At 43.4% G+C, this 26,172-nt stretch overlaps 1 protein-coding gene across 1 annotated transcript in view; it reads left to right on the forward strand.

Annotated features, from left to right (window-relative positions):
• The window catches only part of LOC308300550 (intraflagellar transport protein 172 homolog), a gene marked incomplete at both ends in the record, with an annotated part of 112,140 nt that extends 102,591 nt beyond the window's left edge, over positions 1–9,549 (forward strand). The window contains 2 exons of the mRNA XM_080744410.1: positions 206–297; positions 9,460–9,549. Coding sequence (XP_080600536.1) covers positions 206–297; positions 9,460–9,549 — 182 coding nt within the window. The remainder of the gene's footprint in view (positions 1–205; positions 298–9,459) is intronic.
• Positions 9,550–26,172: the final 16,623 nt, after the last annotated feature.

Raw genomic sequence — 26,172 nt, forward strand, 5'->3', positions numbered from 1 at the left:
CGGTTTCTCTACCCCTGAGCTATGGGCCCTAGTAACTCAGTCCCACTAACCCCTCCCGCCCTTGTGACGCCCCTGCACACATTCTCAACACCAGACTATTGTTTCAGGGAGGTAAGAATGAAGCAGTGCTGGTGTTAGTTTCTCCTGCCTCTGATTCTCAGCATGGTATTCATGGATCTGTTTGTTCTCTCTCTGTTCACCCCAGGCTACCCGGTGTTGAGGAACAAAATGGACTTCAAAACCCCAGGGAAGGCGGCCAACAAGGACGACTGGAACAAGTTCCTCATGGCCACCAAGGTGAGACAGACAGACAGACAGACAGACAGACAGACAGACAGACAGACAGACAGAAGGAGGGGATGGAGAGTTACCCTGGATTTATTGATTGATTGATTGATTGATTGATTTATTGATTGATTGATTGATTGATTGATTGCAGTATTTATTAGAAGTCTGCATAGGGAAAAGGTACAGTTTCATGACAGTACAGTTCACTGGTACAAGGTCAACTAAAATGATACACTCAGGAAAGCCGAGGCTTAGGTGCCCACCAGACTAGGCGCGGTCACCGCCTCCTAGTAATTCATTTTCAATGAGAGGAGGGCGGCTTTTTCGGCCGTTAGTTTATAAAGTGATGTTGATATATTTTGAACAGCAGTGTTCCAGGAAGAGCCCGCCAGATTTGAAAATAACTAACTTGAAGGCTAGCAAATTGAAAATTACATCTGCTCTCTAAATTGAAGCATTTTGACTACATTTTAACTTTCAGTATGCTTAGGAAAATAAGATGCATATTTATTTTTGGTAGGAAATCCCCTTTAAAAAGCTTAAATTCCTTATTTGTACTAACAGTTCCAACCTGATTTATTTGTTCTTAACTCAACCTCTGCCAAAAAAATACCCCTTTGTAGGGCTTCTCTGCCATGCCCGAGGAACCTGAAGATTTAATAAGCTTTAATTAAAAAATAATAATTTATCGAAGCCGAACTAAAATAGGCCGGAACTAATGCTCCGGGATCGGTTTCTACACGGACACAGTATTGAACGGACCGATTAACATTGAGGCCGCAAACCGGAAGCGGATGGTCCGTCCTCTATTACGGCCCGTTAGCTTTCTGTGTAAACACCACGGCTTACAGATGGAGAACTTATTGATCAATTGAAAAAGTACGATGGGAACTGGATTAGCGCCCGCGTTAACAGGTAGGAGAAGCCAGCAGTGAAAGACATAGAAAAATCTTCGGGCTCCTCGGCCGTAAACTACGAATGAGTTAATTAAGCTATGGGGAGTTCAGTGACCTCAAAGGACTTTGACGAGTTATCAACTCAACACAAACAACCGTATGAAGCTTTCAGTTTGAAAAGAAAAGAACTTAAGCGGCCCAAACCGCAATTAACGTGAGCTGTGCTGTGAAGGAGAGTTTTAGGGGTGCATTAAGTGGGGCCCAGGAGAGTTTGAATAAGAGCGGGGAAGATTCCCATCCAGCCGTTCTCATGATGCAGCCTCCGCTGAACAGCGTGAAGCAAGGACCTTGTTTGATTCATAATTGATCCACACCTTTGATCATACTGCACCCCCCCCCCCGCCCCCCTCCCAAACACACACACACACACACACACACACACACACACACACACACACACACACGCGCGCGTTCGCAACCCAGCTCTGATATGCTGTAATAGCGTATGAATCTTTAGAGACCTTGGCTAATGATGGTTCACTACTTTATCTCATCCTCGCTCAGCACGCAGTCCTCCCAACATTTCACAGGTGTGATTAGCAAAGTAGACCAGGGGTCTTCGACAGGGGGTCCACAGGACCCCTAGTAGGGGGTCCTCAGAGTTACTACAGGGGGGCCTTCGAATCTTTGATTGATGGGATAATTGTTTTAAATTAACAACTTGAACCCTCACATCCCGATTCTGTGGAGAACTTCAGCCAAAAATAGCCGATCTACAAGCTCTCAACGCCTCGCAGCAGAGCTTGTAGATCTGCTTAAGGTTTACTTAGTATCGACAATTTAAATGTCTGAAAGAAAAACACATTAAAGGAGTAGTTCACCCCCAAAATGACTTTTTTTCTATTGATTAGTCACGCCATGGAGACTGGAGTTCAATAATATTTTTAGTTTTTTGTCGCATTCCTAAGACAAAAATGTGATAACAATAAATTTACCCCCATTCGTTCCGGATGGGGACCCGTTTCGAAACGGGTCCCCATCCGGAATCAATGGGGGTACATTTACTCGAATAAAATTTGTCATAGGAATGTGACAAAAACCAAAAAATATTATTGAACTCTACTCTCCATGGCATGAGTAATCAATAGAAAAAAAGTCATTTTGGGGGTGAACTACTCCTTTAACACAAATCCAACACTGACAGATGACAGTGCTGTCAAACAAGTCTATGAATCTAGCTGTGAAATCGAATATGTAGAGGGGGTCCCTGCTGTAACTCCCTCTCAGCTAAGGGGGTCCTTGGCCTGAAAACGTTGAAGACCCCCTGAAGTAGACCACACTTAGCCCTCCTGGTTCCCAAACAGAGTAGACATGCACGCACGCACACGCACACGCACACACACACACTATGGCGGCTTTTCCGTGCCTCTTCAGCGCAGCGACGCACGGGGCAGCATGGCTTTTTGTTTACATATGCGTGCGTGCATGCATGCGTTAGTTCTGCTCCAGTGGCACTCGTGGTGCACACGATTGCTCTGCGATGGTACGCGTCCCGTGTCCTGTAACGATGCCATGCAGCCACGGAGGTACGCGTGACGCGTCTTGTAAATAAATAAATAAATAAAAAATGTCTGTAAATGTACAGTGATTCTTATGGTTTCATTGTAGCCTATTCATTTTAAGCTCTAACTCATTCATGAACACAAGGGTCCATTTGGTTTCATCTTATGTTCTAAATAAAATAAAGGTTAACGTCAGTCTTGCCTGACTTTCATGAGGGCAGAGGTATAGGCCTACTTTTTCTTTTTTTTTTTTTTTTCGGTGATATGCACGGCAGCACGTCATTACTTTCTTACTGACAGTGGATTTCAACCAGTGGTCCGGGGCCCCCCAGTGGTTCTTGAGGGGGTGCCAGGTGTCTAATGGCTATTCAATCAATCCTCTACAAGTCTCCATGATTCATGAACATTACCTCTCTCTCTCTCTCTCTCTCTCTCTCTCTCTCTCTCTCTCTCTCTCTCTCTCTCTCTCTCTCTCTCTCTCTCTCCCCCCCCCCCTCTCTCTATGTCTGTCTGTCTGTCTGTATATATAAAGATATTGGCGAAGCATACGTTGTGCCATTGACCGTTAAAATGTTTAATTGGCCGGTAATTATAAAGTCCACCGGCACCGGACACTGTGACCGGCTGGGAAAATGTCTCCCTTATATAGGCTATTTTATCATGTGGCTCCCTTTGGGCTATTTTATCAGATTTAAGCCTATTATTATTATTATTATTTGGTTAAAGTAGTAGGCTACAACCATTAAAACAAATCATAATTTTTGTATCATGATCTGTCAGCGTGGTTTATTAAATCCCGAAGGGTGAGCGTGCTGCGGGCTGCTTCTTCTGTGCTGTGTGCTGTTAAAAATCAGCCTATTCGTCGTACGATGGTGGCGCGCGTTGAAAATATCAGAGCTACAAGCTCACGCAATTCACCACGCTATGAGCTTGTATATCTGCTATAGATACGCAACACGGGGCGAGCTGCCTGCAGCTCTAGCGCTTGTCCCAAATCAGTGCTGTCTTGTTCGCTGGAGACCCTGCAGAGTCGGGGTTTACCAGTGGCGTCAGTTCAGCAAAAGCTAAGGTATGGCAACATGACTGGTGTCTTGCACGCGCGCCCTCGCGTGCGTGCAAGACACCAGTCATGTTGCCATACCTTAGCAACAGACATGATGAAAAGTACATTTTATTATTTCATCCATCCATTCATTACACATCCATTACACATGCAGTGTCAGCGTTACACTTGTCAAGCCGACATTTCATTGAATTCATAGGGTATTTATTTTTGTTCGATATGATTACAGTATATTGAGTCTACAGCAGTGGGTCTCAACCAGTGGTCCGGGGACCACCAGTGCTGTGTTGGTCCTTGAGGGGTTAGGGTTTCCATGCAGGTGATCTCCAGTTAAAATATGGAGAGTAACCAAACGGAACTATATAGACCCTTAACTCTTGAGAGCGTAAAATGAAACCAAATGGACCCTGCCTGCCTTGGTTTTGTACTGCGCCGTTGGTTCGTTCTGGGCGAGCGGTTGTTTTTTGTGCAACTAAAATACTCCTGTGCACATTACATTGGCGTAGGCCTATAGGAAAAAATAAATAAAGCCAAGGAGAACTATTAACGGCGAAACACAGGCCCACGAACAAAATATTTATATAGCGAATAGGCCTATATTTGTTTAATTTCGCCGTTTTAAAGCACCATGCTGGCGAGGAGGCTGCGCAAAAAAAATGATTGTGCTGTCAAACAATGACACTATATGGAATCTATGAAGGTTGTGGGGATCCCTGCTTCATCTCTCTCGCCTGTGACACCACGCAAAGCGTTTCGGGGTATTCCGAGTTTTGCACGATCTGATCATCTGCTTCAAATACCACCAGTGGTCCTTGAGGCTTGAGGTGGTCCACAATCCCCAGCTTATTAATGATGGAGTTGGACAGTTGGTAACCAAATGGACCTCGGCGCTTGCCGAGATCTCTCTCTCTCTCTCTCTCTCTCTCTCTCTCTCTCTCTCTCTCTCTCTCTCTCTCTCTCTGCTCTCACTGGGCGCAGTGGGGCAAAGTAACTAAGTAGATTTACTTATACTGTATACTCAAGTAAAATGTTGAGGTAATTAAAAGATATGATTAGGCCTATTATATTATAAAACATCCATTGATCCACTTTAGCCGTACGTTTTATGCCTATATGCCTATAACAAGACAACTAAAGGAAAGAGAGAGAGGGGGAGGGGTTATTATTACCCTTATTACTATACTACTAACTAGGTAACCTCGCACACCAGGCTTTACTAACTAGGCAAGGGGCTGCCTCTCCGCTGAGCGCATGCATGCATTGCTGCGTGACAGACAGACAGACAGACAGACAGACAGACAGACAGACAGACAGACCTGGCCCTATTGCGAAGGGCAAATGCGTTGTACAGTAGTTATCTAAACCGGAGCATGGAGGAGCTTGGAACATGCATGGTACAAAAAAAATGGCGGAATGGCAGAGAATCTATGCAGATTAGCAGTAGGCCTAAATGGTGAGGCCACATTCTCATAATATAATTCGGTTTAGTCGTGCGAATGGGAGGGGTGAAGTTGCCACATTCTTGCATATTTAATTGATACGTTTGCGCTCGCACTGCACTTTGTCATCCGAAACAAGGAATCGTCCGTGCACGTCTGTCCAGGGACATGAATGTATCCAAGCTGCATAATAATGCCTCCTCCATCTCCCTGTGTGTAACCGCAGGACCCCCGCAAGCGCCGCATTAGCCTATTTATCAGCGGTCAACGTTCGTAAACGGGCAATCAAAAAATAAAACCAGCGGCGGCGGGAGAGTCTCGCAAAATCTACCAGCAATAAACCAGACAGAAAATACTTTAGCAAGATATGAATATCTACGAAGAGGACAACGTCTGTCTCTCTCTCTCTCTCTCTCTCTCTCTCTCTCTCTCTGCCCCTCGTCTTGCCCTCCGCTGGCTCACTCGCTGCGCAAAAGCGTCTCCATTTGGACATGATTTGGCACAGAGAGCAGCGCGCGCGAGCTAGGGCGAGAGACCCACACATCGGCCTATATTATATTAGCCTATAGCCTATATATGATATACAAGTGACTCCAGAAGCACTTTCCTTTCATCTAAATGTGAGCAACTCCTCACAAATAATACACTATGTGCGATGGAGGGAGGGGTGATCAGAAATTAAATCAATGAGGGGAGGAGGCGGCCAGAATGGTCAGAAATCTAATGTAACCTAACCCTAACCCAAAGCCCGATACATAATTGACAATTGGAGACCGGCCCGGCCCGAAGACCGACATTTTTCTAAACAAGCTTAATTGCAGAGTGCGTGTAGCGGCGGCCTTTTGTTTTCATTACATTTTAAATATTGGTGAAGAACAGAGACATGATACCCCTTTCCAACTGTCTTTATTCAATTGTGAAACAGGTCCCGACTCCCGAGGACAATTTAACAATGAACAATCCTTTGAGTTTGCGTTGTGCGACATTTGTGCAATTAAAATAAACAATCTCAAGTTAAGTATGTGTATAAAATATTAGAATGAATAGCCTTAATCAGTCAAGCAACGAAACATTCCCATTCCCTGGTTAAATTAAAGTATATAAATAGGCTAAACAAATAAAATAAACAGCATTTGTTATTTTAGTCCGTAACACAGCACTTTTCTTTGTATGAATCAACACTTATTCGTTCAGTTTAATAGTCCCAAAAATCCAGCGCTGGGCGCAAGGCCGCGCCGGGAGGCCGCACCGGCGAATAATCCAATCAGACAGCAAGCAGCTGAAATTAAATAAAATACATTTATAAATAAATGATAAGATCACAAGAGACCAAGATGACTACATTCTACGTTGGCCATTGGGTATATATTGCCAACAGTTAAAGGCTAGGCTGTACTCACCGATCTTATAAATTGTGATGAAGAAAATCGTTCAACGATGTCCTTCGCTCGGAGATGGTTCTGCCCGCAGCGCTGAAAACCCGTTCACTGGAACTGCTGCTGGCCGGGATGCAAAGCACAGATCTTGCCAATTTTTTTCTTTATTTATTTTTCTCAAGCCCGACCCAGCCCAAAGCCCGACATGTGCGTGACAAATTGAGCCCGGCAGGCCAGGCCGCTGCTCAGAGTTAACAACAAGTTAACAACTAAACAAAACAAACAAATAACGAAATAAAGGTCTAAACACAACATAACTGAACAGAACTAAACAAATAATAAATAAAGCAATTTAACTGACAACTTAACCAGAAGGCAGCCATTCCGAAGGGCTCAACTTAGGAACACCAAACAAAACAAAAACAGTTAAATAAATAAATAAATAAATAAATAAATATAAATAAATTAACGAAATATGTATAGTCTCAATCAGTCAAGGATTAAAACATTTTGTTAAAATGCAAATATAAAAATGGGCAAAACAAATAAAATAACCAGCATCTGTTATTTTAGTCCATAAACACAACACACTTCTACTTAATATATTAGTCCCAACCAGCAGGGCGCAAGGCCGTGACTCATGCATGCGCTGATCTGAAAGTTACATTTCAACATCACATCATCGCCCAAATAATAATAAATAATATATTCGGAATGGCGGGGTGTTTCCAGAAAATGAAACGAAATCTATTTGGTTTCACTTTATACTCTAAAGATTTAAAAGATCCATTTGGTTAACAACTCTCCATAATTTAGCTGTGGACCACTTGGAACTTCCCCCAAGGACCAACGGTGGTCCTTGGCCAACGGTGGTCCTTGGGGGGGGGACCACCAGGACCACCAACTCACCAAAGGACCACCGGTGGTCCTTGAGGGTCTGTATTTTATCCCAATTCAAATAGGCCTATATAAAGCAAATTTGCTACGTCAGCCAAGGAGCACAGAGAGCATGCAGCCCACAGTGGAGACAGACCAACGCATGCTCGCATGAACGTCTGGATGTTTTATTTGATATACACGTCTACACACACACACGCAGGTTTAGCGCTGAGAATCAAATGGGTGGCACACATCTCACACGTGCGTTCCAGAGCAGAGCAACAAGTCAATCACGCGTACAGTTCATGGCGGCGCTGCATTTGACCGTGTCGTCTCACGCATGATGGCCACATGGCCATTAGATGTATGCGTGCGTTAACACATGCGTTCGCCACAAACGCCTAACACTACGCGACCTCGCGTTCCCCTGTGAGGCACAAAAGAGAAGGCACACAGGGACGCGTGCCGGCGACGTTTGCGCGTTCTGATTCAAAAGCCATTTGAAAATGACAGGAGACGTTCATGCGTTCAGTACAACACAGATAAAATCGAATGCGTGCGCGCGAGTGTAGCAACGTCCATGTGGCACGGAAAAGCCGCCATACACACACACACACACACACGCACACACACACACACACACACACACACACACTGTAAAAGAGAAATATGGAGTCCAATCCAAGGTGACGAGTTGTAGATGTTTGGTTTATTTAGAGAAAATAGCAACAAGTCCATTTAAACAGAATATGACAATCACAAGGCTTCAACCTTGTCTGCCCTAACGGCCTCATGGCCTCAGTCCAATCCCACCGCTCCCTGGGTACAGTTCCTTATACAAGTCATACTGTCAGCTATATACTCTTATAAGGCCAGGCCTACCAAACAGAATCAAATGGTTATGTTAAACCCCCACCCACAACATAGGAAGTCATAGGTGACAATACATTACGAGAACCAGGATATAGGAACTCACATCCAGGGACGTGCTGGCCATTGGGAAAACCGGGACAACTCCCGAATGGCAGGTTCATTCCCGGCCGGTCCAGGCCGGCCATTAGGAAAAAATTAAAAATAAAATGTCGGCCTTCATTCCATTTTGGGGGCTGGACGGCCAACAAAGTAAATCGTCACTGTCGGGCAGAAACCTCGTATCTCCAAGTTTCAAATGTATACATTTTTTCGCAAAGCAAAGCCCTGCTTCATCATATAAGGCTGTTGCACAAAATTAGTGAAAACAGCAGATCTACAAGCACACAACGCCTCGCGGTGCGAGGCGTTGTGTGCTTGTAGATTGGCTGTTTTCACTAGTTTAAATCATTTTTAAAATGATAAATACAAAACAAACGGTTTTGGACATACAAGGTTTCCACCCGACAACGACGAAATATAACTCATGTACAGTAGTTGGCCCACTGGCTTGTCACTTGTCATGATCTGAAATGGCAAATCTTTGAGTAGCAGCAGCGATATACTGTAGAGAGAGATATCTCTCTATAGCGCGCAATGAGGGCCTCTCCAACTCTTTTTCCCGGGCTGAATCAGGGGCCCAGCACGTCCCTGCTCACATCACTATGCTATATCAAGAATATGTCAGCAGCTGCAGGACATCCACTCATGCATTGTGCCCCGGGAAACAGTGACGCCTAATAGTCACACAGTATGACTGACATAGAGTCATAGATCAAATCATATTTTTGTTCATTAAATGTTTTACTACACACTTCATCATTTCCATGACAACACACACACACAGACACACACACAGACACACACACACACACACACACACACACACACACACACACACACACACACACACACACACACACACACAGACAGACGTTTTCACTCGCAAAATACACTCTCATCTGCACCACACAACAAGCAGCATACCATGTGTCCCTGAGTGTGTTTTTTGATTGGCTGTTGCACATGTCCCTCTCTCTCTTCCAGACCACTCACAGTCCAGAATGCCAGGATGTCCTGACGTTTATCAGCCAATGGTGTGGAGGCCTGCCCGCCTCCGGATTCTCCTTCCACTGATTGGCTGTTGGACGCACACACACACACATACACACACACACACGCTCACAGGGGTGTCGCACTGAATTCTGGGCCCTGGATACAAGGATTCACTGCGTTATTTTGTGCTTTTAACTGTTGAAAAATAGCAGATATACAAGCTCGCAGCGCGGCACCGAGTGCCGCGCTGCGAGCTTGTAGATCTGCTATTTTTGAAAAATCGTCTTGGAAGTTTTTTTTGAAAAACCTATGTTTTGTGGACTGGTGCTCAAGCTTTTTTTATTTGAAGGACCCCCAAAATTGTATGTATTTGGCCACGGACCCCCATCTCAAAATATTTTCTTCCAGGGACCCCCCAGAAGCAAAAATGCAGTTGGCTTAAAAAAGACATTTTCACAACTTTTCAAAAATAGTAGATCTACAAGCTCGCAGCGCGGCACTCGGTATATCTGCTTATGTTTCAATAGCTAAAGTATAAAATAATGAAGGCCCCTCCACCTTGGGCCATAGTGACTTAGTCCCACTCCCCCCCTCCCCCCCTGTGACGCCCTTGCGTGCTTGCGCACACACACACACACACACACACACACACACACACACACATGCACGCACACACACGCACACACACACACACACACAGCACTCCAAGCCCCCCTAACTCAACCCCTTTATACCTCGCGCTGCCATCCCACCACTCTGATGTTCTCTCCAAACCGCCGCCCCGGGCTTTGAAATATTTAATCCATCCGTCCGTCCGCGCTCTCCCTTCAGACCTCTGGCCCCTCCTCCTCCTCCTCCTCCTCATATCTCTCTATCCCTCCATCTCTGCGTAGCGTCGTTGTCGGGTGAAAACCTTGTATGTCCAAAACCGTTCGTTTTGCATTTATCGTTTTAAAAACGATTTAGTGAATACAGCCGATCCACAAGCACACAACGCCTCGACACCGCGAGGCGTTGTGTGCTTGTAGATCTGCTGTTTTCACTACTTTTGTGCGACTGCCTTGTATGATGACGCAGGGCTTTGCTTTGCGAAAGAACGTGCAAAAATTCAACTTGGGAGATACGAGGTTTCCAACCCGACAACGACGATATCGTGGGCCTGTTAGTGGAGTGCAGCGCTGCTGCCTGCACACGCTGGCTCTTAAACACATCTTTATGAGATCTTTATAGACAATCCTCTGCGGTCCCGTAGTTATCTAGAGTGGCCCGCATCTCCCAGTGGTGGTTTTACTGGGCGAGAGAGTCACCGTTCTGCTTCTAATCCAATGTGACAACAGCGTGGGGAGTTTTGTGCTTAGGAACTGTGGCCTGCGTTTGTTAGGCCTGAGTATACGCCATCACGAAGACTGTTATTTCCTTGACAACAGACATGAGTGACGCAACCAGCGCATTTATTAACGTATTTTTTTGTGTGTGTGAAGCACTCTTAGCATCATTTCATAATCATGGTATTGACCCAGCACTGTGTGCAGAGTTATATTTCAGTCCTGACGCCGTTGACACGATCGCAGTCCCCGAATGGACTCCTATTGGCCAGTCAGCCCGGAGTGTTAGGGCTTCCGTGTCACCATGAAAATATTTTGTACATTTTTGAGCGCCAGTTGACAGATTGCATCATTCCTGAATCCCTGCCTTCTTGTCATGTATTCAGTTTCTGCCCTTCTCTCTCTCTCTCTCTCTCTCTCTGTCTATCTCTCTCTCCCCTGTCTCTCTCTTTCTCCATCCATCCATCTGCTCTTCGGAGGCTTATTACTTAGGTTGACATGGCTTAAACTTAAAACCAAAGTTTCGTGTTAAAGATAAGACCATAAATGCCTTTGTGTAAAGCAGCACGATGTATCATTTCAGCGTCGACGTCACAATGTACACATGATGTGCAGAGTGACATTGCAAAGGACAGTTATGGAAAATCGGTCCAGTCGGTCACATTGTGCGAAAACATTTCTACTTCTTGCTAGAAAATGAAAACTAGCAAGGTTCACATTTTTTCATGACTAATTTGAAAGACATTACAAAAAACATTACAGTCCATCTGATAAATAACACAGTGATTTAATAACTTCTTGGAAACTGACTACATGCACATTATGCATCCACAGAGGTTGAGTCAATCAACGTATTGGACAGCTGCCTTATTTGCCCCTCTAAACCAGGGGTCTTCAACAGGGGGTCCTCAGAGTTACTACAGGGGGTCCTCCAAATCTTTGTGATTTTTTTATGTTAAGCACTTGAACCCTGGCTTCCATGTTCTGAGAACCTTAGACAAAAATAGCAGATCTACAAGCTCACAACACCTCGCGCTGCGAGGCGTTGTGAGCTTGTAGAGCGGCTATTTTTGTCATAGAGCTTTGGTGTAGAGGGGAAAAAGAGCAGACTAAGTACAGAGTGAAAGGTCAAGTTTATTAAGTATTGACAGTTCAAGTGGTTAAATATCCGAAAACACAAATTGACATGAATCCAAAATACACTGATGATTGTGCTGTCAAATGATGAAACTATATGGAATCTATGAACAGGTTGTGGGGGTCCCTGCTCCATCTCTCTCTCTCAAATAAGGGGTCCTTGGCCTGAAAACGTTGAAGACCCTTCCTCTAAACTCTTCCTAGTCATAAATACATCTTGTCAAATTATGTAACTCCTGCTTTGTGATACATTTAGAAGAAAAAAAAAAACACAAATATTTGTCGCAATATAGTTCAACCTTACCTTTGGCTTTGTGCTTCAGAGGAGGAGATTGTCATGCTTTCATTTCATAAATATTCTTTTTATTTATATTTCAAAGATTTCAAAAATGTATTTCTACCACTTTTTGTGGTCACATGTTCGGATTCTGGATTCTGATTGGCTTAAAACAGTGGTAAATCAGTCAACAACCTTGAGTTGGCTCATGGACCCCACCCACTGTTGTGTTGCAGTTGTATAACTAAATAGCCTTGCAAGTTACAGCTGTGTTTTCTTTCATTTATATGGTAGAGGTGGTAGAAAAGCAATTTACCATTCGAGGGTTGTGGCACTCGGCTTCGCCTCGTGCCACAACCCTGAAACAGTGGTAAATCAGCCAACAACCCACTCCCTCTCATGGTAAATGGCTTACATTTTGCATAATGAGATGCTGCTGAATACTGTCTTTCTCTTATGTGTGTGCAGGGGTGTCGCACCAAATTCTGGGCCCTGGGTACTTTAACTATTGAAAAATAGCAGATCTACAAGCTTGCAGCGCGGCACCGAGTGCCGCGCTGCAAGCCTGTAGATCTGCTATTGTTGAAAGATCGTGAAATTTGTGTCTTTGAATATTTCAAATCCCTCTATGTTCTTTTTTGAAAACCCTATGTTTCTATGTCAGTGGTGCGCAAACTTTTTTCATGTGAAGGACCCCCAAAATGATATGTACCGTAGGCCTATTTGGCCACGGACCCCAATCTTAAAATATGTCGTTCCAGTGACCCCCCCAGAAGCAAAATTTGAGTTTCAAATGTTTGCTTAAAAAAATACATATATTCAAAGATTTGCACACATTTTCCCGACTTTTCAAAAATAGCAGATCTACAAGCTCGCAGCGCGGCACTCGGTGCCGCGCTGTGAGCATGTATATCTGCTATTTTTCAATAGCTAAAGTATAAAATAAATAAGGCCCCTCCACCTTGGGCCCTAGTAACTCAGTCCCACTTTCCCCCCCTTGTGACGCCCCTGTGTGTGCGTATGTGTCTCAAGGGCAGTAAGAACTTAATATTGTATGAAAGATATAGGCCTACAGTAGCCTATTAATGAAAGATATAGGCCTACAGTAGCCTATTAATGGAGTTTGGACTTTGTTGGACTTGACCTATAGTGCACTGCACTAATAGCTTCATGCCTTTGTTTGTTTGATATTGAATATTTTGTATAGTAAAATTAAATAAAGATTCTTTCCTTCCAATAATAGAATTGCACTTAACATTTGTGATGCCATTACATTACGGTACTCTTCTTCACATGAACATACTACTGTATAGCAGGGTACAAGGGGCCAAGCTAAGTATAGCATGCTAAAACGGTTGCAGCTCAAATTTTGTGCAGGTATGGTTAGACGTCCTACATCAGGGGGTAGGCAACCTTAAGCACGGTGCCAACATTGGCAGGGGAGGGTGATCACTGGCACACTGGCATTAGTGTGAGAGAGAGGATTTATATTTTAAAATCAAATATTGTTTTAAACCTGGTCAATTAAATTAGATTTGTAGCAAATTAGATCCTGCACATAATTCTACATTAATTAAAATGCTGAACTTTGACTGGGGGGAGTCGGGGAGATAGATGGGTTGTTGATCTGAGCAATATAACAACGTCATGACAATCACATTATGTCAGAATGGGGTGTCATAAAGTTGTATGTTGACATGGCACACCGACTAACTATAAAATAAAAACATGGAACTTAATTTCAAAAAGGTTGCTGACCCCTGTCCTACATAGTCCCATTATTTATGTTTCCTTAGGCTACTTGGGTAAACAGCGCCGTCTGGTGGATCAAATTCTAAGAGGTGTGTACAGTGTTGGCTAGTAGGCCTATTGTGAAGGGTCGTGCGCTAATATCCGTTTGGGGGCTTTTGATTGATTGATTGAAGAATTTATTAGAAGTTTGCAATAGAAAAAAGTACAGTTTCATGACAGTACAAATCACTGGTACAAGGTCAACTAAAAGGAGATCCTAGAAAGCCGAGGCTTATTTCCACAGGAACCACACTTTAAGTATCTCATATAACATTGAAAGACAGACGGATAGAACATAGTACTTTATCTAGGATAATATCAGTTTCAAAAGCATAACATCAAATACAAAAGGCAGAATACAAAGAAAAAGGGGGGGGGGGGGAGCATGGGGGCTTAGTCTATTTACAAGTCACAGGTAGCTGCTGTCTGAAGGTGACTTTTCATACCAATTTTGAAGGAGGCTAGGGATTTGCTCTCCTTTAGGGCTTGTGGAAGGGCGTTCCACATGTTGATGGTGTAGCAGGAGAACGAGTTAGAGCCTTGTTTAGTGTTAAATCTACGCTGATGATGATTAGTGGAGCTGCCTCTGGTGTTGTGATCGTGAACATCCTTGACCTTTAAGAAGTAGTTTGTCAGGTACATGGGAATCTTGGAGGTGTAGTGTATCTTGTACACCAGGCCCATTGCAAGATGCTGTACTCTGTCAGCTACTTTGAGCCACCCCACGCTTTCGTGGTTCATGACCTTGACTCGGGCATTGGCGAATTTGGCGTTATGGCGCAATACTCTGTCAAACGGAACCGCATATCCTTTTTTGACGCAGAGCAGATATAGCATTTCTATTCACACATAAAGGCTTGCTTCCCTTGCTAGAATTACGTTAATAGATTGGGCTATAGTGCTTAGTCGTTCACGAAATAATCAACACAACCATCCACCCACCCGTTTAGGAATAGGAATTGCAAACGTTAAGTCCTTCAAGGTTGCAACCCAAATATGTCTTCATTAATGAAAATTCCAGCGATGCCCTCAGACCATTCCAGAAGTGACATAGGCCTATAGCCTTATGTGGAACCAAATCACGTCTACCAATCTAAAAAAAAAAATGATTTAACGCAGGGAAGAAAAATATTATTTCAGAGATAGACATTAGGCTGCTAAATATTTTTAAGGAGATTGTGCTTTGCGATATTCAACATATAGGCTAGTAGGCTATGTGACCTCGCCATATAGGCTATCCTACTCTCTAGAATTGCAATGTTTTTTTTTTTATTAAATAGGCTATATTTCCAACATTAAATGCAATAATGCCTTATTGCACTGTCTGCAGGCTTAAGGCGGGCCATGGCGCTGTCCACTCTGGGTGCCTGACTGTAGGCCTGTTAACCTCCACACGTCCAGCCTCTTAACATCCGCAATCAATAGAAAGGGCCTTTATGATGAGGAGACACGCTTTGTCAAGTGGAGACTCAAACAATTTCCGGACTTGTGAGTTAAGATGATTAGCAGCCTGCCTCTCAAACATAAGATGGTCAGATCCATCTGTTGTCTCGACATTATGGAGATGGCAAACATGATCTGGACTGCATGCTAGCCTGAAGATAGAAATGAGTCCCATTTAAAACACCTTTGTGCTACACAATTTCGATATTTTAAAGTGAAGTCATACACATATCAATACACACATCTATCCCATGATTGATATGCAAAATGACCAAAACATATTAGGGGTCATCATTTTACAACAATCTAGGCTTTTGTGTTTCCTATTTAAGAGGAAGGCTTGATGCCACCATGCAGGCGCAATTCAATTGTGTAACAATTCCATTTAACTTTCCCATTTCCTGCCTTTTTACGCATCCCTTCACTTGCAAGATGCTATCCTAGTAGGCCTATCCTTCATTTAGCAGATTTTGGCTGCATAATCGTCCTTTCCTGGACAACCAGAGGCGTCAATTGGGTATGGTATTGGTATGGCAGCTGCCATACCTTGGTTACAGGGGAAAATGAAATAAAATGTATGTACTTCTTAAAATAAATTCATCCTGCCTGATGCTATAAGGCATGGCAACATGACTGGACACCATTCATGTTGCCATACCTTAGCTTTTGCTGACCTGACGCCACTGCAACCAAAGCCATGCGGCTCTATTTGGGACATCATCAGAATAAACAGCAGAACCAAACGGGGGCCTTGTGTGTTCTTCTCCACCCAGATCAGCTGCTTCTCTCCGCCCAGAGCTTAAATACGCACCGAATAGATCACTGAATGGTTGACAACTATTTGGTGTAGTATTTGGCCTACAAAATCTTGAAGGCAAGACCTTTTAACCTTTGTTTGGAGGAAAAATACGCCCCTTGCTGCAAAGATCTGATACCGTGCAAATAAATGGGTCTAAAAATGTGGCAACGAACGATACAGACTCCTTAATGCCATGGCTGGCAATGTCTTTTGACGATATTTGGCCCCTCTCTTGGCATTCACCGCGTGCCTTAATTGTATGGACATTTAAATCAAGGTCCGCTGTGAACACGAGGAGAAACGGGCCCTGCTTCTCCGTGTAGCTGCTGTTCCGTCCCGTCCCGGGCTGTTTGGTCAGAATAACGGCCACAATCATCAGTGTGAAACCATGTAGTCTGTCTATCTATCTATATGTTTTCCAACGGCGCTAGTATCATTCACGGTAACAACCGCAACCTGCATTGCGTGGAAAGGAGGGCTTCGTCATGAAGCTGCAGCTTTACCACCCTGGCTTTACTGCGCAAAAATGTAGGACTTGTCTTTACCGGCACGCGCTGCACTGCAAACCTGCAGGCTATACGCGTATATAGGCGGTCATACTATCAGAGGCGTCAATTGGGTATGGCAAAGGCAGCTGCCATACCTTAATGGCTACAGGAAGACAAATAAATTGTTAAAATAAATTCATCATGCCTGTTGTTTAGACACCAGTCATGTTGCCATACCTCAGCTTTTGCTGAACTGCCGCCACTGGGACTCATCCTAATAAAGCATCATTCTCCAATATCCAACAATAGCCATAATGCGCATGCATCTTATATTTCACCATGGCATTAATGATACAATTGCAGGGGATGAAGATGCTAGAGAATAGCCTATAGTATCCATGACATCCAAAACACGTTTAAGGTGACCATTTACCTCCGTATAGAAGCCTACATAGTAAAATAGCGTATAGGAAGGACCTTTGATGACCGTGGCCAGGTTTGCAGGCCGCAGAATGACCAACAGAAAGATAACGGGGCTCCGCAGTTTGGTCGCTCAGCAACTCCCGTGGATGGAGGAGTGTAGCCTATAGCCGAGGCTTTAAAAGAAAAACCCCGCCTGGCGTATTATAGGAGGCTATAGCGGCCCATCTGGAGGCTCTAGTCTCTCATCATCAGCTATGCCTACGCTAAAATGCTAATGACCTACATAGGATAGGATGGCTCATGCAAAATGCAGCAGCAGAGGTTGATGCGGGGAGGAGGGGGGAAGCTCAACGAGATGTCATCCACTGCGCCTGCACGCTCTTTGTGTGTGTGTGTGTGTGTGTGTGTGTGTGTGTGTGTGTGTGTGTGTGTGTGTGTGTGTGTGTGTGTGTGTGTGTGTGTGTGTGTGTGTGTGTGTGTGTGTGTGTGTGTGTGTGTGCGCGCGCGCGTGCGTGTGCGTGTGCATGCGTGCTGGGACAAGGAGGGGGGTCCCACAGTGCACCATCATGTAGATAGATATTAGACAGTGGGAGAAAAATAAGTTAAAGTCCAAGAAGTATAGCACATTAAATTAGACTGCTGGAACAGAATGCCACCAATGTAAAGGGGGGAGGGGGGGGGGGGGTGCATGGGGAAATAAATAGGACGAATCCAGGGCTAAGCAATATGACAACAATTATTCACAGACTTTTTTTTTTTCGAGGCGATAACAAACAAACTCAAATTCATCCGAATGAATGTCCCAAAAACGTCTCTTAATTGCGCATCTTTGCAATCAACTCTTAATGCGACCAATGCGAGAATAACTTACACAAGTGTCCTCTTGCGCGATCGATGATGACTCCCCATCACAGCACGAAAAAACAACTCAAATCTCCACGAGTTGTTCCATTGCTATAGCATGCACATAACAGTCTCTGTCTCGGTGTTCCTGCAGCGATCCAGATCCATCCATCCATCCGTCTCCCTCTCTATGGAAGATAGCCTACTGGCGGTCTGGTGCTGATGCTGAGTGAAACGGTCCTCTCCTCCGCTCTCACATCCATCGCCGTTGCTCCCCTCTAGCTTCCTCGCACTGCAAATAATCAGAGGAATAGCCTATTGTGCTACGATGGAGGAGATGAAAACCAACAACAGAAGATATTCCACTGGAGGAGGCACACACAAAAAAGGAAGAAGGGGGAAAAAAAGGATTGATCTGAAACTGTCCTCTCACACATATTTAGAGTCAAAGAGAAGAGAATATGGGCACAGCAGTTGGTGGAGGATGAGGGCTTTGGCGCAGTCTGAGAGAGAGAGAGAGAGAGAGAGAGAGAGAGGGAGAGAGAGCGAGAGAGAGGGAGAGGGGAGAGAGAGAGAGAGAGAGAGAGAGAGAGAGAGAGAGAGAGAGAGAGAGAGAGAGAGAGACGTTGTCATCACAAAAAAGGCTCTAATGGTAAAAGCCTGCTGGGAGAGGAGAGTAACCCAGTTTTCCATCCTATGTTCCAATCCTTATCCCCCCCCCCCCCCCCCCCCCCCCCTCTCTCTCTCTCTCTCTCTCTCTCTCTCTCTCTCTCTCTCTCTCTCTCTCTCTTTCTCTCTCATCCTCTCTTCTCATGGGGAAGATGCAGCATCTGCTGGGTTTGGGCAGGTTTATTTCACCCTACAGGCCTAAACGTGTTCAGTAATTGGGCGTTATATGAACAGACCATAAGATATAGGTATAGGTATAGGCCTATAGGCTGTATAACGTCGTTGTCGGGTGGAAACCTTGTATGTCCAAAACCGTTTGTTTTGTATTTTTCATTTTTAAAATGATTTAAACTATAGTGAAAACAGCCGATCTACAAGCACACAACCGCCTAGCACCACTAGGATGGATGAGCAAACTCCCATGGCATTCGCTAACTGAAGTAGGCTATAGCTAATTAATGTATGGGCCTTTCAGACAACAGCATTAGGTTATTGGCAAAGCTAAATTGTATCTTATAAAATATTTGAGTACTATATAGCCACTTTTAGGACTAACAACAAATAAAACTAATGTATTGCATTTATAAAACACTTTGGGTGTAAGAAAAATATATCGTCACTGTCGGCAGAAACCTCGTATCTCCAAGTTTCAAATTTGTAGGCCTACATTTTTTTCTCGCAAAGTAAAGCCCTGCTTCAGTGCTTCATCACACAAGGGCAAGGCCATCCACAAAAGTAGTGAAAACAGCTGATGTGCTTGTAGATCGGCTGTTTTCACTAGTTTAAATCATTTTAAAAACGATAAATACAAAACAAACGGTTTTGGACCACCGGACAACGACGATGCATCGCATTTGGCTAGACTGTTCTCGTCCGTTTTCTTGCGGCCTATTTAGGGCGGCTATCTATTGCTGCAGGCTACACTCAAGGTTATTATTCGTGATCATCACGAGGACACGAGCCATGCCGTTATTTCCATTCAAGGACAAATCATTAAGTTGAATAAATATTTTGGGACCCCCCCCCCCCCCCCTATGAACCAACGGCTCAGGCCTTGTTGTCCATATGGTTTGTCATCTGTTCCGTGCGTCCCTTCCCCCCGCACCGTGCATTGCGCGCTGTCCGTTAGAAGAACACATCACTAGATTGATGGGGAGACCACATCATTCCGCATTCATTTGACTCGGGGAAATTACACTATGATTGCAGGTTCTGAAATAATCGTCTGCGCTAAATGCAGGAACATTAATTTTATAGTCAATATATAATATAGGCTAGTCTTTTATTGGTTGTATGTATCATTACGCTTGTAGAATTTGATATAGGCTATCCCTCTGCACGTCTGTGTTATCATGCCATCGCCATGCCAGTTTCTCGCGATTTAGCACAATCTTTAAACAAAAATAAGTGTGTTTTTGTTTTAAATAATCTTATCACAGTTTTGTATATGAGTCCATTGCAGGTTTGCACCTTTGCAGGACAAAGAAAGGAGGCTATGTTTAAAGGTTTCTTTATATTCGTTTCAGTTTTATATTGCATATGTTGTTATATTGTCAAGCACTGAACGTTTTAGCGCCATCATTACAATGAATCTATTTTCAGCCTCTATTGTATCCATACAGCAGTGTCTCGTGCGTCAGGGTCACTAGAGGTCCCTTTTCTCCCCCGCCCCCCCCGTCTCGTCTCGTGCCGCAAAGTGTCGTCTGCGGGGGGCGTGCATGGGCGCGTGCCTGGCAGGTGCCCATGCATGTATCGTCAGTTCAAGCTATTAAAGGTATGGCAACATGACCGGTCTTGCATGTTAAGAAGTAGCCTAGTCTATATTCTATTTTTTTCCCCGTTTCTACGGTTTCTTGGGCTGGATATGGCAGTCTGGAACGGTTGTTCAAGTGCAGCTAAACTTGACATGGTAATGTATAGACCCTATCCCCTGTATGGTCTAAGTTGGTTTGTCCAAAAACGTAGTTACTGCACTCTGGCTTTTATAGGGCAGTATATTCGGTCCATTTGGTTACCAACTCTCCATCATTTATAGCTGGGGACCACCTGGAACCCCCTCAAGGACCACTGGAGGTCCCTATACTCCCTGCACTGCACTGGCATATAAGATGCATGGAAATGGAAGGACAGTAAAATATATTTTAAAAAACGTCAACACAAGCAGGCATAAATAGTAATAACTTTATTATGCAACCTTCCCAAGAAGCACAACATTGCTAGTGATAATAGCCTACACCAGGCTGTATCATACATCCTGGTACATGAATTACTTTATACAAACAATAAGTGGCACTGCATCCACTATAGTGAGCTTGTTTTGTTTGGGTGTTGTTTCTAGTCTGTGTCCTGTTTATTTTATAATGTTATAGCCTATGCATTATGATGCAAATGTGAATTGTAGTCTTAATGGTTACTTCTTTCGTGGACACCTTGCAGCCCTCAGGAAGAAAGCGGATTCTAAGCAAACACAACTGTTTTCACCCAAGATATGTTTACTTTTTCCCCCACACCACACAGTTAGGTCTATATGCAGGGGCGTCACAAGGGGTAGGAAAGTGGGACTGAGTTACTGGGGCCCAAGGTGGGCCCTAGTAACTTTATCTATTGAAAAATAGCAGATATACAAGCTCACAGCGAGCTTGCAGATCTGCTATTTTTGAAAAGTTGTGAAAATGTGTGAAAATCTTTGAATATATGTATTTTTTAAGCGAACATTTCTAACTCAAATTTTGCTTCTGGGGGTCCCTGGAACTAAATATTTTGAGATCGGGGTCCGTGGCCAAATACATATCATCTTGGGGGTCCTTGACATAGGTTTCTTGCACACATTTTTTTTTGATTGATTGATTGAAGGCTTTATTAGAAGTTTGCATAGGAAAATGTACAGATTCATGACGGTACAGTTCACTGGTACAAGGTCTACTAAAAGGAGATCCATGAAAAGACTAAGCTTATTTCAACAGGAAACCATTAAAGTATCTCATATAACATTGAATGACAGACAAATAGAACACAGTACTATGCAGTAGATATGTAAAGAAAAAAAAGAAAACAGTAGGTCTATACAATCAGTAAGTACAGTATATACAATATATACAAGGAAGGGGCAGGTAACAGTAAGTCTAAACAATCAGTATGTACAGTATATACAAGGAAGGGGCAGGGAGGGTAGGGTTGGGCTAGGTTTTTACCAGTTGTGAACGGCTGCTGCCTGTAAGTGGTTTTTTAGGGCAATTTTAAAGGATGCTAGTGATCCACACTCCTTTATGGCCTTCGGTAAGGCATTCCACATTTTTGTGGTGTAGCAGAAGAACGAGTTCGACCCTTTCTTTGAGTTGACTCTGGGTTGAACGTGATCTGTGGCACTGCCTCTGGTGTTGTAATTATGGACATCCTTAACGTTTTTAAAGTGTTTTGACAGGTACTTGGGTATCATAGTGGTGTAGTGTATCTTGTACACCAGGCCCATTGCAAGTTGCTGTACTCTGTCATCTACTCTGAGCCACCCCACTCTTAACTGGTGAGTAGCGGTCACGATTTTTCAAAAATAGCAGATATACAAGCTCGCAGCGCGGCACTCGGTGCCGCGCTGTGAGCTTGTATATCTGCTATTCTGCTATTATATATCTGCTATTTTTCAATAGTTAACATTCTTGGGGGGCCCGCAGTGAATCCTTGTACCCAGGGCCCAGAATTTGGTGTGACGCCCCTGTCTATACGTTATTGATTCCCATGGGAAAATGTTTAATTTATTCCAAATCCATGCAAGAAACAGTCAGTGAGCATCTCCCTGCAGTGTCATCATGGGGACACTAGCAGCTCCAGCTATAATAAGGTCAATGCTGGTCAAGAGCATGATGACATTAGTAAACTGACTCATCCTGCCATGGTTTACGAGGCTATGATGACACAGGACATTTTGTTACAAATAAATAAGCTACACCCTTAATACTTTCACAATCACATCCAAAGGATGTGTGGGCCAACATTATTATTTCCTATCGGGTTAATCATGAAAATTGCATTAATCATTCATGTCAATTGATAGCCAAATCAGTTTATTTGTATTTTTTATAGAACTTAAACAACTAAAATTCTCTGTGTAATAATAATAATAAATTAATAATAAAATTAATAATGTTGAATAAAAGTAAATAATTGCATAATATGATAAAGTGCTCATTTGTCTTCTTGTTGAATAATCGTCAGGAAAACACCATAGTCATGGCATGATGTTGAAGTATTTGGTAATTGTTGTATAACAAGGAAGTTATTAAAGGCCTGGGTTGGATGATGTTACACAAGCATAAGCTACTCTCCTCCTCTGTGCAGTCTGGGGACACCACGCTCTATGGTCGCCACAGGCAGACTGCGTTTGATCTGGAGACACTTTGTCAACAGCGGAATGGGCGACATGTCCTCCAAAACCATGATGCCTGCTCCTGAAGCCGCGCTGCCGGGGAGAGAAGCGACCATGAAAGTTCCTGGTAAGTCGAAACTCTCTCTCTGTCGCTGCTAGCTTTAGCAGGCTAGCTTAGTTGCTGGTTTGTTGTTGTTATGTAGATGGGACGTTTGCGAACGACTCGAGTCTTTTGAACGGCTCTTTGAAATGAACGATCCGGGATCCGGTTCGCAGTAGGGAGGGAGCCGTTCCTTTTGTAAATGAATGAACAGTTGTGGAAAAAGTACAAACATTCTTTACTTATTACAATTAAAAGTATCAATACTGCAATGTAGAGATACTCTGCCACAAGTAGAAGTTTAGAATTAAATGTACTCGAGTAAAAGTACAAAGGTATTGGTATCAAAAAATTTACTTGAAGTAGCAATAGTAGAAATCTAATTTTACGGATTGTCCCATTTCAGGTTTTCCAATGACTAAAATGTAGAAAAAATAATATGAAAATAGCAGATCTACAAGCTCACAATGCGTTGCTTGTCTTGCGACATATTGTGAGCTTGTAGATTGTCTATTTTCAAAAGGCGGAAATAAATATAGATTTGTAATTATGATCAAAATCTACAAAGTGACAACTAAAATGAATCTTTTGAACGGCTCTTTGAAAGGAACGGATCCCAGAGATCCGGCTCACTTCAAAGAACCATAAATCCCATCTCTATTATGTAGTAAATACCTGTACAGCGTGTTGTGCAACGAAACGGTTTGCACTGCAACGCTGTGTATTCTGTGTATGATTTTGTACTGACTGAGAAGTTATCAGGAGAAACGAAGTGTTTGAAGTGGTTTAGTAAAGTGGTGTAAATGACCCTGATAAACACACAGTTATGTTTAAAACCCTGTGATACTAGAATTCCTCCTGCAACACTTGATCCCATTGTCCGAAGGGGCGCTGTCATATATAAACGGCTGTGATAGGCTCATTGGTTAATTAGCCTAGACCTAAGGAATTGTTCTTTCTTATTAACCTAAACCTGCTTATAGTTCAATTCATGATTTCACTTGTATTTTCTTTCTTTAACTTTTTAAGTTATCGTTATAAGTAACCCTTGCCAGAGAAATGACTCTTCACTTTTTTACCTGTGTTGTGGCAGTGAAAAGCGAGGTTTCTCTGACAACCAACTGTCCAATCACAGCGCTACCGTCCGCCCAGGCCATGGGCTGTAGATTCATCTTTATGCGCATGCGTCTAACATGCCTAGGTTGAAAATGCATGGAGCATCATCCACTAGAGTAGATGATCCAGTATCTGCCTTAAAGTCCTGTTTGCAATTTGGTGTTAGGGGAGTTTCTCACCTGAACTGAGTCAGTGGGTCCCTAGACATTAAGAATCACAGAGGTGCTCGTCCGCCATAGTGCCAGGAATGGCGCAATGGCCAAATCAAATATGGCTGCCATCGGCTATGATGAAAATCCAACTTTTCTGTTTCTGGGTGTATATGCACATGTAATACCTCTATTTGGACTAATTGTGGTGTGGGGAATTCATTTCTGATATTGTTTTGACCATTTTGGGCGATTTGGACCTCAAAAGGTCATGGTCAAGGTAATTTTGCTATTCCGAAGACCGTGGGCCATAACTTGGCCATTGTTAGGAGTAAAAACAGGTGCAGTAGGTCTAAATCAACTAATGCTGACATGTATAATTCATTTCTGACATTGTTTTGACCATTAAGGATCATCTTGTCTTTGAAATATCAATGTCAGTGCCATTTTTCAAAAACGATTTTGTTCATTACTTGCACTTTTATAGTATTTTGTGTAAGTTTGTTACTATTTTATAGTAAGTTTGTTTTGTTTATAACAAAGGACATACTAGTGAGAAATACAACAAGTAAGCATCCACATTTAACTTTAAATTGGGGTTTAAAATGGGTGTTTAAATGAGCAAATAAGACTATTTACGAATAAAAGTGACAAATAAAATTACACAACAAAATCACACACACAATTAAATAACAATTTCCCTCAAAGTGCACCATATTGGGATTGTGTGCATGCAAGTTAGTATGAGGTGTTTTTACAGGATTGATTTGGCATTGTTCCATGGCAAAATATGATGCACAGAACTCCATCAGTGTCGAGTGTCTTGCTTCAGACATGGCAGGAGTGTACTAAAGTCAAAGTGCTCCTTCCATCCATCAGAGCTTGACATTGACTTTTTGAGGCAGTTGTCCTTTGGACAAGTATATTTCCCATTCACTTGTCCGGAGACAAAAGTCACTTGTCCGGATAAAAATTTCATACATTGAAATAATAACAAAAGGACGGCTAATGACCCCCCTTGCTCCCTCCACTCCATAGTATGGGCACTTGTCCCGGACAACAGGACAAGCCTTTATGTCATGCCCTGTTCCATGTTCCATTGGTTCTAGTCTTTCCTCAGGTTCCTTGGCTGTTCAAGCAGGTGGCAAGAAATGCGCTAGAAAGGTGCCTTGTTGGTCTCAGCAGTTGTACTTCTCTGCTACCAATACTGTGTCTTGTTCTGTCAAGGTCTTTGCCTCTCCAAAGTTTGTTAGACATTGTACTCGGTCAGAAGCCATAACTACATGTTTAATCCTCACCTGGCCCATGCAGTCATCTCCTGTCTCCAAGGCATATGTGCCTTGATCACTGTCTTGGCTAGTGGTGCTCCAAGATGAGACTGCTTGATGCAGTGCAAGTGAGTCTCACCAGTGCCATACTGCTGCCAGATCTCCTTCATCCCCAGTGCTTGGAAATATGGGGTGTAGTATAGCAGTAATGTGAAGGAGACAACAACTCTCTGGGGTCCGCTCATAGTTCCGACATCCCATTATTCTGACCATTAGGTTAGTGAAGGTTAGGGATAGGCTTAGTTATAATGGAGGCTGTACATGCACCAGGTGTCAGCCTCCTTAATCCTATTCAAGATGTCTGGGATCTCTTCTCCACTAGCGACATCATCAACAGAGACAACAGAGCTGATAATGGTAAATGGACTGCATTTACAGTATATAGCGCTCTTCTCCAAAGCGCTGTACAATGTATTTCACATTCACCCATTAACACACACATTCACACATACATTC

This window comes from Nannobrachium achirus, assembly GCF_963921795.1.
Source record: "Nannobrachium achirus genome assembly, chromosome: 16".
Lineage (NCBI taxonomy): Eukaryota > Metazoa > Chordata > Actinopteri > Myctophiformes > Myctophidae > Nannobrachium > Nannobrachium achirus.